Source organism: Euprymna scolopes, chromosome 8, assembly GCF_053919585.1.
Source record: "Euprymna scolopes isolate OS-2025 chromosome 8, ASM5391958v1, whole genome shotgun sequence".
Taxonomy (NCBI): domain Eukaryota; kingdom Metazoa; phylum Mollusca; class Cephalopoda; order Sepiida; family Sepiolidae; genus Euprymna; species Euprymna scolopes.
Genome location: NC_136489.1, coordinates 119,928,186 through 119,942,497, shown reverse-complemented (window position 1 = coordinate 119,942,497; position 14,312 = coordinate 119,928,186). Strand labels below are relative to the sequence as shown.

The 14,312-nt window shown below is 34.6% G+C and overlaps 1 protein-coding gene across 1 annotated transcript in view; it reads left to right on the top strand.

Moving 5' to 3' along the window:
* LOC145284064 (ectonucleoside triphosphate diphosphohydrolase 8-like) overlaps positions 1–14,312 on the top strand; it is a 185,222-nt gene that overhangs the window by 29,481 nt on the left and 141,429 nt on the right. Inside the window, exon 2 of the mRNA XM_080133138.1 lies at positions 6,261–6,381. Within this exon, the coding sequence (XP_079989264.1) occupies positions 6,261–6,381 (121 nt within the window). The remainder of the gene's footprint in view (positions 1–6,260; positions 6,382–14,312) is intronic.

Sequence of the window (14,312 nt, the reverse complement as noted above, 5' to 3'; positions counted from 1 at the left end):
AGCCAGATACAAGTTCTCTAACACGGAGTAAAAAATGAACCCCCTGATGTACATGGACGATCCGAAACTCTTCGCAAGGACCAAAAATGAACTAGAGATATTAATAAATACCATCAGGATGTTCAGCCATGATATCCAAATGGAGTTTGGTATGGAAAAGTGAACACTAATAGTTATAAGAAAGGGAAAACTAGAGACGACAGAAGGCATGGAACTACCCAACCAAACGAAGATGAGGGCACGAGGGCAACAAGACGCCTATAAATACCTAGGAGTACTGGAAGCAGACACCATCAAAGCAACAGAAATGAAAGAGAGAATTGGAAAGGAATATCTCAGAACAAGAAAACTTCTTGAAACCAAATTATATTGCAGAAACCTAATAAAAGGCATAAATACATGGGCAGTATCACTAGTAAGATACTCTGGACCGTTTATAGGGTGGACTAAAGAAGAATTGAGACAACTCGATCAGAAGACCAGGAAACTCATGACCATGCACAACGTACTACATCTGAAGGATAATGTTGACCAACTCTACGTAAAAAGGAAAGATGGCGGGAAGGGACTGGTTAATATAGAAGACTGTGTGAATGACACCAAAATAATAACTAGAAAAATACTTACAGTAAAACACTGAAAGACTAATCATAGCAGCGAGAGACACTGCAAAAATCAACAAAACAGAAAACAGAGAGACAAAGGATGAGACAAGGAAAGGAAAGTGGGAAGAGAAACAACTACACGGAAGATTCATAAGAATGACAAAAGATGAAAATAACGAAAACACCTGGACATGGATGTGAAAAGTACACATAAACCGAGAAACCAAATCCCTAATAACTGCAGCCCAAGACAACTCGATAAGAACCAACCACATCAAAGCAAAGATCGACAAAGCATAAGAAGACAGCAAATGCAGACTCTGTGGGCAAAGAGCAAATGCAGACTCTGTGGGCAAAGAGACAAAACGATAAACCATATGATAAGTGAATACAGCAAACTGACCCACAAGGAATACAAGAACAGACACGACCAAGTGGGAAGGGTAGTAAACTGGGAATTATGCAAGCAACTGCATCTCGAACGCACAGACAAGTTGTACAAACATAAGCCGGCAACAGTACTTGAAAACAAGAATCACAAAGTCCTATGGGACATGGACATACAAATTGATGAATCCATCCAAGCAAGAAGACTGGATGTCGTAATAATCAACAAGAAAGAAAACTCCTGTCAAATCGTAGACTTTGCTATTCCAGCTGAATATCAAAGGAAAGGAGAAACAGAGCAAATACAGAGACAGCCAGAGAGCTGAAAGGGATATGGAAGATGAAGAAAATCAAAATAATACCTATAAAACAAGCACTAGGGACAATCCCCAAAAACTTTGAAAAATGAATGGGAGAAATTGGAATGAAAGGAATGACTGGAAAAATACAACGAACAACAATAATGAAAACAGCTGAAATATTAAGAAAACCCTTGAATGTGGAAACTAACACACAGAAGCAACAAGTGCGGGCCAGACAAAATTCTGCAAAGGTAAAACATGAAACACTACATGGAACCGAAAACACTGCGACCGCATATCTATAGGTTCTCTAACCCCTACCCCCACATCCATTGCCACATCACCGCCTCCCCCCACAAAAAAAAGAGCGATACCAAAGAACCAAGTAGAGTCAAGGAGGAAGGAAAGACCGATGAACTGACCAGACTTCAGCCGAATAAGTGCGAAGAGAACTGGAACCTTGGGGAGGCTTAGTGCCACTCAAATCCCAGCAAAGACCAATAGCTGCTGCCAACAAGAAATCAATGGCAGGCAGCTGTTGATGCAAATTTATTTGCAATGGTATTGAAAGAGGAGGAGAGTACTGGAAACTTGAGGAGACTTGTTGTAACTCAGATTCCAGTAAATACCACAGACTGTTTCAGGGAAAGATCTCTGAAGACATGTGTAAAAGCTCCTTGTGAGCCAATAATAATAATAATAATAATAATAATAATGATAATAATAATAATAATAATATATCTACTATTATATAAAAGGAAATCTGTATGTTCGTTCCCTATGGACTCGAAAACGGTTGGGTTGATTTTCATGAAATTTCACACGAAGATAGTTTTTGTGTCTGGCAGTGTTCTTAGATAGGTTTTGTGTGAGCATTTCTTTGATAAATATGGATAAATGATAATCTTAATAATCCGATAAAAGAAGGACCAGGCGATTTTGACCAAAGTTAACATCTTACACAGCCTAACCTCACAAGTGCATTTGAGAAGTTTATTACAACACAAACCGAAAGGCTCAACATATAAAATCAACAGTAAGTTCTTTGATATGATAGGGTCGCATTCGAAATAAATGTTTCTCTTTAGAGCACAATTGAAGCATGATACTTGAATTTGTTGTTTTAAACTTAAATTTAAGCCAATATCACCGCACAACCAGTAATGCAAGGCATATAAAATCAACAGCAGGAGGTTGATTTGATGACAATAAAAATATGGAAGTGTGAAACATTCGTTGATCATTAATCATTTCCGGGCAACATCGGATCACCCTGCTAATATATATATATATATATATATATATATATGGCCGCATCGGCTATGTGCACAATAAAACACCTATGACGCTTATAGGAAGAGTAATTATAATTCGCCTATATATATATATATATATATATATATATATATAGAGAGAGAGAGAGAGAGAGAGAGAGAGAGAGAGAGAGAGAGACATTGTGTGTGTGTGTGTATATATATATATATATATATATATATATATATATATATATATACATATAGACATTGTGTATATATATATATATAGACATTGTGTGTGTGTATATATATATATATATATATATATATATATATAGACACTGTGTATATATATATATATATATATATATATATATATATATATAGACAGTGTGTGTATATATATATATATATATATATATATATATATATACACACACACACATATATATATAGAGAGAGAGAGACAGAGAGAGAGAGAGAGAGACAGTATATATATATATATATATATATATATATATATATGTATATATATATAGTGCCACCAAAAAGAAAGTCCGCACTTGTCAGTTTTTCAAAAACCGCAAATTGGAGCTAAATTGAATGTAACTGTTTAAACAACCTATACCTCATTTTATTTGGCTTTTATTCCTCTATAATTTTACCTGTTCATATATGACTTTTAATTGACGTATCCTAGTCAATTTGAAAAATTAACTTCAAATCGAGAAGGCAAAAAGAAACTCCACACAATGGAAAATTGTTATTTGAATGTAACTTTAGAACATTAATGCAACACATATACAAAAGGAATACAATGAACTTGTTAATATTTAGTAGTATAGCCCTTCTGCTATAATACTGCAATAAGGTGAACAGGCATCACACTTCTCTTTAATTTTTGTCCAAAATAGTTCCAGATTTAAAATTTTATCATTGCATAGCTGTTGCTTGATGTAATGCCGTATGTTTTTGATAGGATAGAGGTCTGGAAATTGTGCAGGCCAATCCAAACACAGAATATCATGCTCATCCAGAAACCTCTTGACATTGCCAGCTGTGTGAATGGGAGCATTATCCTGCATGAAGATGGGATCATCATTCAAATTTCGACCAAAGTAGGGTAGAAAATGCTCAATCAACATATTAATTCGACCTTGCAAGCGAACTGTAGGCCCTGGACGATTGGTACTAATAATGCCCCACATCAAAACTGAACCTGCACCACCTTGTAGAATTGAAATTGTGCACCTAGGATTAAATTCTTTGTCCTTCCTTCGATGGACGTACTGCCTACCATCACTGCCTAGCCTATTGAACTTGCTTTCGTCGCTAAAAATCACTTTCAACCAATATGGAGAGTCATGATCTTCATTGCATCTGACGAAATTCAGACGACGCTCTCTTTTCTTTACAAAAATCATTGGCTTGCATCTTGGAACACAGCATGGCAAATTCAATTCTGTCAATCTTTTCTGAACTGTAGAAAGAGAGCACTTTTTCAGAAGATTACACTGTTGGATTTGGGGAACCATTTCAAATCTGTTTCTGAGGCTGCGGATCTTGATAGCATTGTCTTCCCTGTAAGAAGTAACTTTAGGACGACCAGGTTTAAGGGCATCATGAACACTGCCGGTGTTTTGGTGCTTTTGCACATTCATTCATACCATAATCTCATCACATTTCAATCTGCAGCCGATTTTTCGGTTAGATAAACCAGAAAGGTGCAGATTAATGAGCTCCTGACGATCAGTAAACGAGACTCGGGGCATATGGACTAAATGTTACCTTGTACAACGTAGGAACAACAACAATTACGATAAAAGAGTCTAAAAGATGGATACTTTACGATTAAAAATGTTAAAAGGTGGATATTTTAAGCTGGTTTTAAACTCATTTGTTGCTGCGGAGTTTCTTTTTGCCTTCTCGATTTGAAGCTAATTTTTTTAAATTGATGTGAACACTAAGACAGTTCAATTAAAATTAAAATATTAACAGGTAAAATTATAGAGGGATAAAAGACGAATCAAATGAGGTATAGGTTTTTTAAGCAGTTACATTCAATTTAACTTAAATGAACGGTTTTTGAAAAAATGACAAGTGCAGATTTTCTTTTTGGTGCCACAGTATATGTCAATACAAGCCTGCTTGCAGTTGTTCATTTTGTTCACAATTCAGTTGTGGCATATTTTGCACCAATTAATGTAATCAGCTGCATCAATAAGTGTGAATGGTTCTGCAAAAGCCATTGCCAATTTAAGCAACTCATTGCGTGGGTAGTCCATTTACGCACTCTGCTTTAATAAGCAAACCAATATTTCAATCGAAGATATGTTATCAAGCCAATTTTCGTAGAGCGCGAATAGTAACTGTACTTGCTCAACTCATCGCTTGTGAGTCATACGGCTTGGTTTGTGGGACCAGGGATGGCCTTGTGTCACACATGCTCTACAGACATTGAAAACATGCGTTGAATATGACGAGAAAGTCGATCATATGAATATAAAAAGATAAAAAAACATGATTATCGATTAGCTTTTTGTGGTAACTGGAATGTAAATTTACAGTATATATATATATATATATATATATATATATATATATATATATATATATATATATATATATATATATACAGAGAGAGAGAGAGAGAGAGAGAGAGAGAGAGAGAGATAAATAGATAGATATGATGAGAATAATGGAAATAGTATTCCTACGAAATAGAGAAATAAAAAAGGGAACAAACTAAGTTATGTGTTCATCATTTAAAAAAAAAAAAACTTACTCTCTTTCACAACGCTATGCCCCCCCCCTTTTTGTGAATTTCCAACGACTTTTTCCATTTCTGAAATGGAACACAGTCATACATTTCATTACATCCAAAATATATTTTCAAATATTTGTATTGGTGTTTTGTTTTCTTAATTTTATTCATCCAGAGGAAGTCTCAAAACAAAGACGAAACATTGATGAACACATAACTTGGTTTGTTCCTTTTTTCTTTCTTTCTTTCTCTCTCTCTCTCTCTCTCTCTCTCTCTCTATATATATATATATATATATATATATATATATATATATATATATATATATATATATATATATATATATAAATATAGAAGCTCAATGTAATTACAGAGCAATATAGAGAATAAATGACTTAAAGAAATATGTATATATATATATATATATATATATATATATATATATATATATATATATATATATAATATTTTTAATCCATTTTCGTTTTAATCCATGAGTTTTATCTCCTGAATACCTTTAGCTTGGTATATATATATATATATATATATATATATATATATATATATATATATATATATATATATATATATGAACACGCACACACACACACACACACACACACACACATATATATATATATATATATATATATATATATATATATAAATTCTTTTTTAATTGGTGTCTGATTATAATGAATCAAATTAACAGCAATTTGAATATTCAAACAGGGATTGTACCTATATAATCTATATGTACCTCTATAATGCCCCCTGAAACATACACATAACTAATTTTATATAGATAGAGATTAAAGATTAAAGAAGATTAAAGAAAGAAGATATATTATATAAAAAGCTATAAATGATAATTATTATATACAGTTATTATATGCGATCGAGATCAAATATTACATTGTTTTATTGTTTCATTTTATATTTTCAGTTCAGTGTTGTGTTTGATGCCGGCTCAACTCATACGAAGCTTTTTATATACAAATGGGATGGAGCAAAGACAAACGGAACAGCTGTTGTCAAGCAGGTTGCAGACTATGAGAGCCCCAAAAGTAATAAAGAAATTTATTGATCGCTTTCCAATACATATCATGCCTGCAGTATCACCCGCCCCCATGATAATAAACTACAGGCTATAGATTCTTCGTTCATGAAAAAAAAATCGATGGCGCTCATATTAAGTCGGTAGGAAAATAATGTCGATGCTTTTCTTTCTTTCTTTTTTTTTTTTGTATTATTCGCAGTTACCACTCAAATATTAAATACATTCTATTGTAAGTTACACTCTTCTGAAGGTTGAAGGTTCAATCCTCAATGCGGGCAATACTCAAAAAATACAATAGCGAATTACTTAGGACTTTTACGCAGTCTTGGCTGAAGTAAACAGTGCATCCTAGGCTCGTGGATTAAATAAAGTGTTCTGTTCGAAATTCTGTGCAGATTCCTGGGTTCGATAGAAAGATCCCCAAGTTCAACAAAGTGCACCTAAAGAAGGTCGAAGGTCACATCGATCAAATCATTGTGGAATTAGTACTCAAAATAAGAATAATATAAATTATCAATCCTGAGATCAAAAATTCGGAAACCTAATATTAAATAAATGTTTGTATTATGTTAGCTTGAAATTTACCATTTTTAAAAACCAAAAATTCTCTCTATTTTTCTATTATTAAATTTATTTTAATACTTTTCTCAATATAATCTTTTATTATGCCCAAACTGAGTTAATCAACGTTTGCATCCTTTCTTTTCGTATATACTTTAATCTTGAATTGAAAGCCATGTTTAATTTCAGAAAAGTTTTCGGATTGGTAGCTATTTTGAACAACTTCGAGAGATGCAGAGTTTTGGTGAGTTCAGTATAAGTCTCGGACTTAAAAAATTTTGCAGGAAAAGAGCAAAAAACTTTTCTTGTGTTGACATGAAAATATTATGTGCCAGAACACTAAAATATTCAATATTTTTATGAAGCAATTTTGGTTTCTGAATGACTGTTAGCAGAATGTAGTTCAATTTGATTGGTCAGTTCTTATCGCCAGTGTCTATAAGTAGAATCTTCCAATTTTCAGTGATCATACCCTCTTCTTATATAAAAAATATTGTACCATTTAATCACACAAAGTACATATTAAAATATTAGTTAGTTTAGGGATTGAGTTATATTTGAAAATAAAACACATTTTAATAGTTCCAATTTGCCGTAATTATGTTTTTACTCTTTCTCACCAAAAACAAGACATATTGCCACTTGAACGTAAGAGGTTACTATTTGGGATCATGACTAACAAGAGATTTGTGGGAAATTGAGCAGCGAGATGTCCGTTCACATAACATTTAACCTTCTGCGCGTTGGTACAGTCAGGGAAGCAGGAAACCGGGAAGGATTTCCCAAAGTTTTGCTGTCCGAGAGAAGAAACTATCAGGACAGAAGGCTTTCCTGCATCAAGGCAGCTTAACAGTGAAGGGGTGGGATTTTGCTGCTTGTCGCGTTAGTCGGGAGTGCGTACGTCAAGGAGGCACAGGTGCTATGAGTTCATCAGAGTATATCTGATTAAAGTACTTGCAAAACAGGCACAGGGATGCAACATTACGGTGGTGGTGGTGGTGGGAAGAAATTGGAGCTTGGCAGATAGTTGAGGGACCTATTAGATTTTCGACACCTTTTTGGGCCCAGATGTGGCAATAATATTCTATGCATTGTTGAATGGTGGTTGTGTAGAGGTTAAGGGTATTCTCAGGTGTAAGGCGCAATTTGCTCACTAAATCACATATATGTTTATCACTTTCATCCTCTCTCAGTGTTTGATTCTCCTCCCTCTATCATTTTAGACAGTTTCTATCACTGTTGCTTTTTCTCCTCTCTCTCTCTCTCTCTCTCTCTCTCTCTCTCTCTCTCTCTCTCCCTCTCTCTCTCTCTCCTTTTGTGCATTTCTTAACAGTCAAATTTAATCTATCAAACAAAAGAAGAGAGGGAGAGTGTAGAGATAACGAACAGAAGATCTAATTTGGATTGTCTTTTATATTTTTTTTTATACTTAATAGAATTTGAAAATTTTTCTAATTCAAACATTGGAACTAGAAATCAATGGCTGACACTTTTTCTCATAATTGCTTTAAGACAGAAAATTTGTTTCCTCCAGTTACCAGAAACATTTACTGATTTGCTTACTTAACACCCTGCTTAAAATAGGCTTTACCTCCTGTATATTCATTCAAGGGAAGTAATTCAGCTGTCATCTGATATTAACATGAGGAACTCTCCCTTGCCCGCCACAATAGAGGCAAAAACGTTAACCCATACATCCGCCACCACTACCACCAGAGATGCTAAATGATTTGTTGTAATTACTGCACAATACTTGATTACATATCTCACCTATCATTTAAGAGAAGCTTAAGAAATCGAGCTGCTAAATTCCGTCTCATTTATCATATTTACAAGAATGCGCACAACTTTAAAAATATCTCAACCTCTTCTTGGAGAAAATATTCACAAAGAAAGGCGTGTCCAAAAAAATGGCTTTTGATGATTGGTTGCGTCCCAGGTGTCAAAATTTAATTATTATTTCAATTTTTGTCTTAGTGTCTCATGCTGAAGTTACACACACACACACACACACACACACACACACACACACACACACACACACACACACACACACACACACACACACACACACACACACAGTATGATGATGCAAGTATGCAAGTATTGATGCAAGTATGATTAATTTCATATTGTTAGTTTTCTTTAATGAATTAACCTGCAAAATTCATTGTATGTTTTGCAAGCTTCTTCCCTCTGATGAGAAGAATTGCATTCTTCGAAACTCCATGGAATAAGATTTTTCTTGTTTATTTGTACTCCTTGTCGAATAATTAAAATTTTATATACCTTCCTTACAGGATTATAATGTGTTTTTGTTTTTGTTTTTTTGAAAATTTGAATGAATTTTCAATAACAAGATTTTTAGTTTATATATATATATATATATATATATATATATATATGTATATATATATATATATATATTATTTATTAATTATTAATTAATAATTACTACGTGCATAAAAGTAAGTCATTTAATAATTACTACGTGCACAATTAGTAATTATTAATTAATAATTAATAAATAATATTTAAACAAAATAAAAAAGTAAATACGTCCTAAAGTGTGGGTGAAAAAAATGCAAACAAATAGCAAATAACTCCTTTCTTATAATAAAAACGCTCAGGGAGCGGAAAAAGCAAGAAATTAATCGCTAATAAAAAAATAAATAAAATTCAACAATCTTATATATATATCTTAAAACAGCAAAAATAATAAAAAGCAAACGCCAACCCAAAAACTTAAACACATCCTAACTTCCTGAAAATTCGTCCCACATACTACAAAAGGAGTTACAAAATGCAACAAACCGCGATGTGGAGTATGTGACATAATAATAGAAGGTAACACATACACGTTCAAAAACCCAGCACAAACATTCAAAATAAAAAAGGATCTAAATTGCACCTCCAGAAATGTAGTATATGCACTAAGATGCACAACATGCAACAAATCCTACATAGGCGCCACCAAAAATTTCAGCAATAGAGTGGCCTTACATAAGAGCAACATCAAAATTGCAGATAACAGACACCGCTATGTTTCAAAACACGTACACACATGCAGTGGAAACAGCTTCAAAATAATGCCAATCTTCCAAACAGACAATTATTTTTATTTACTTACACAGGAAAAAAACTTCATCACCAGATTCACTCCTGAACTGAACAGAACCTAATATCATCACACAAAAACATGAAATGCAAGGTACACTCGCATGCACACCCATACACATACACATATACACACCCACACATAAATCAGAACCGACACATTAAAACACACACACGTGCGCGCATACAACCACACACAGACATAACACCCCTATCTCTAATACAACACACTGAACAATACCAACCCTACTTAACCTCGAAACCAACAACACTAGGAGACACCTAAAACCATAGTATAATATCTGTTCCAACACCTCGCTCCCTCCTCAGTCAGTGGAGGAGAACCCCCCCCCCACATGACTGAACCAACTATCATCCCTTCTATCGGCGGCTGGTTAGCCGAACCTCTCAACTCGGAGGCTAGTCTGAAAAAGGGCTGGAAACAGCTTGTCTCTTCCTTTTATACTTGTTTCCGGTGGTCTTTTGCGCATGTATGGATTTCCATTGAAAGGAAGTGACGTTGTCCTTGTGTGCATACGTGTGCGCGTGTGTGAGTACATGTGTGTACGTTAGCATGTGTGTATATACACGTGAATGTGAGTGTATGTACGTGAACGTGAATATATGTATGTGTGTGGACATGGGCGCGTATGTTTATGTGTGCGTATGTATATGACAAGTAATATAGCTTGAAATGTGAATGTGCGTTTTTGTGTGAGACTAGGAAAGGCTCGCGCAACGTCAGTGCCAAAAAAATGTACAATATCCTGTTCTATATCACCCACATGGGCAGAATTAAAATTTTGATCACCGAAAATAAGAGAGTGCATTCAGTAGTTATCTAGTATTATCAAGGGAGATCACTCAATAATTCTTTAACTTTGTTTTCATGATCAGTTTTTCTTATGCTCAGTCTTTCTTGAGGATCAATATTTGCTTGATATGAAATCCATTATTACTGTTATCGATCTTTTGAACCCAAAATATCTTAGTAATTTAATAAGCACATAATTAGATGAGCAGATTGATTTTAAGCTCTGGTAGAGGTTCAGACCGTTAAACTTGTTTTTTTTTATTAAGTCATTCAAGATTGTTTACTTAGATTAATACCATTGCATCCATGCAGGTGTAAGGTGGGAAGTTATCAGCCAAGTAGGAATCAAAAAAACTATCGATTTTCACAAAAGTTGTTGGAAAAGCGGCATATGAGCCACCATCTTTTTATCGATGAAAAAAATCAGAAATTTCTAGTTATGGATGCTCCAAATGATCTATAATTCTTCTCCGCTGCACATGAACATTAGCACAGTTTAACAATCATTCATATAAGCTTTTATTTACTACTAGTAGTTCAGCCCGGCTTTGCTCGGGCCCTATGTACTGTTCATAACTTTATGTGCATATGTATGTATATATATATATATATATATATATATATATATTGAAAAGTTTGACTCATGTCCAGATAACCTACATCTAAAATTTCAAGTGTTTCGACCCAAAATTGGCGGAGGAGTTTGGTAGAGTTTGCAAAGGTTAACTCTTTCAACTTGGACTTCTTGGCAGCCATATTTTCACCCAAAAACCTATTAAAAAGCTTGCCCTGTCTCTGAATATCCGTTACGTAAAATTTCAAATGTTTAGATAAAAATTTGGCTGAGTAATTTGGTAGAGACCGCAGAGGTCAATTTTTTTAAAACATTGACCCCAATTTTGACCCCTTAGCATTATTTGTTTTGGGCTCAACACTAATTAAAAAGTTTGATCCATGTCCAAGTAACCTACATCTAAAATTTCAAGTGTTCCAACCCAAAATTGGCGGAGGAGTTTGGTAGAGTTTACAAAGGTTAACTCTTTCAACTTGGACCTCTTGGCAGCCATATTTTCACCCAAAAACCTATTAAAAAGCTTGCCCTGTCTCTGAATATCCGTTACGTAAAATTTCAAATGTTTAGATAAAAATTTGGCTGAGTAATTTGGTAGAGACCGCAGAGGTCAATTTTTTTAAAACATTGACCCCAATTTTGACCCCTTAGCATTATTTGTTTTGGGCTCAACACTAATTAAAAAGTTTGATCCATGTCCAAGTAACCTACATCTAAAATTTGAAGTGTTTAGATCCAAAATTGTCCGAAGAGTTTGATAGAGTTTATAAAGGTTAAATCGTTCAACTTTCACCCTTTGACAGCCAAACTTCTGGCCAAAACCGGATTAAAAAGATTTTCCCACATCTCAATACCCCCTTATGTCAAATTTCGAGTCTGTAGACTTAAAATTGACAGAGCAGTTTGGTAATAAAATGTACACAAACTGACAAACACACACAGACAGACAATTTCACATTTGTAGATATATAGATAAGCAGAATTTTATAGTCAGAAATGGTTCACATAACCTTTAACGTTTCTCAAAAATACTAGCCTTTTCTCATAATACTAATGACCTTAGAATGAAATTAAACTGCATCCGGTGGTAAGGCTTCAATTTAAGGGCTTTAGGGAATGTAGAATTACACTCTTAATTATTCTGACGTCTATGTACAACTTAAATATATCTGCTCTTATTTTAGATGTGATAGACCTCTTTAGTTTAGTAATAGTCTGGGAATTGTTCTGAAGGACATCATCTTTTAAATAATCTCGCAGATAGAAAATCTGGTGGCGGGGAGGGGGTTATGGTTCGATGATTTTGAAGTTCATTCAGGATCACACTTCCCACTGCTGAGCTGAACACCAAAGTGTCCCCCTAAAATCATTGAACGCTGCTAAAACAAAGACTGTTGTACATTCATGATTAAAACTTGGTTGACATTTCAGGAATGGACTGAAATTTGCTTGTATCAGATATGGTTAAATTTCAGAAAGTATGGTGAATTTTATTAAGGAAATTATTGTTATAATTATTATTGGTGGCATTGTTATAGTGGTGGTATTGGTGGTGGTGGTAGAGTTGACCCTGTATTTATCATGGTGACATCTTTAGGTCAAATAGAATCGGTTCTGTGTGCAACATGAAACTACATCCGATTATTTACACATACGTTTACACCATGAATGACTTGTTAAAACAAAAACGATGAATAAATATGTGCAAATATTAAGAACGTGAAGCATAAAAACTTTTTATTTTACATGAAAGTCGCCACTTGTCAAGTCCTGAAAGCCACTCGAAGATAAGTGTTAATGAGCGTACTGGAATCGCTGAAACAACAGTGTATTAATAGTTAGTGGGTAAAATAGGGTAGAAATGGATTATTTAGGGGGGGGGGTCAAGAAGAACTTGTTTACATTGGACTTGAAGATGACCATATTGTAGTTAGCTGGAAAGCAAGCCAGCAAAACAGAGTTCCATAGGTGGGCAATTCTAGGAAAAAAGCTTTGTTCATGGAATTTGCATTTAAATTTAACAACAGATAGAGAGTGGGGGGAAACTGTTGATAGTTGTTGTAGCTAGATGAGTGATTTTTGCGAAAGTTTGGCAAGAAGGGATCATAGATTGAAGCTCAGTCGAGCACTTGCCATGAAGATAATGATAGAGGAGAGATAGGCTCACAACGTCTCTTCTGTGGGAAGAGGTTACAGGGAAGAAAAAAACGGCATCACCTACTAGGTTTCAAGCCCGGTTTTGAACTTTGTCATGGCAGAATAGGATGCTTTGGGCAGCTTCCGCCCAGATGTGGCAGCAGTATTCCATTTTAGGACGTACCTGGCTCTTATTCAGGTAGAGGATTGCATCAGGAGTTAGATACCTTTTGGAGCAGAAAAATGACACAACCATTTTTCTGGTAACCCTGGCAACAGATTTGATGCAAGTCTTCTATTTTAGGTCAGGAGTAAAGGTCAGACCCAGAAGTTTGTCAAAACAGGGAAAACTTTTACTAAAATGACTGAATTCAGCTTTGAATAAGCGCATATATGCTATTAAATAAATAATGATGATAAAGCACTGACGTGCTCGTCTCACCCCCAATCTATGGTCCACCCTCGCTGAACATTCACGAGAAACACTCGTCTAGCTGAAAACACTATTAATAAATTCCTCTACTCTTTATCTCTGCCTAAACCTAAACGTAGATTCCATGCACAAAGTTTCTTTCTTAGAACGGCATGCCTGTGGAACTGTCTTCTGTTTGCCTGCTTTCCAGCTGACCACAATATGGCCGTCTTCAAGTCCAATGCAAACAAGTTCTTGATGAACTGTTCCACTAAAGTTAACAAATTAACCGAATCTTCACTACTAACGATTACTAGGATTTTGATA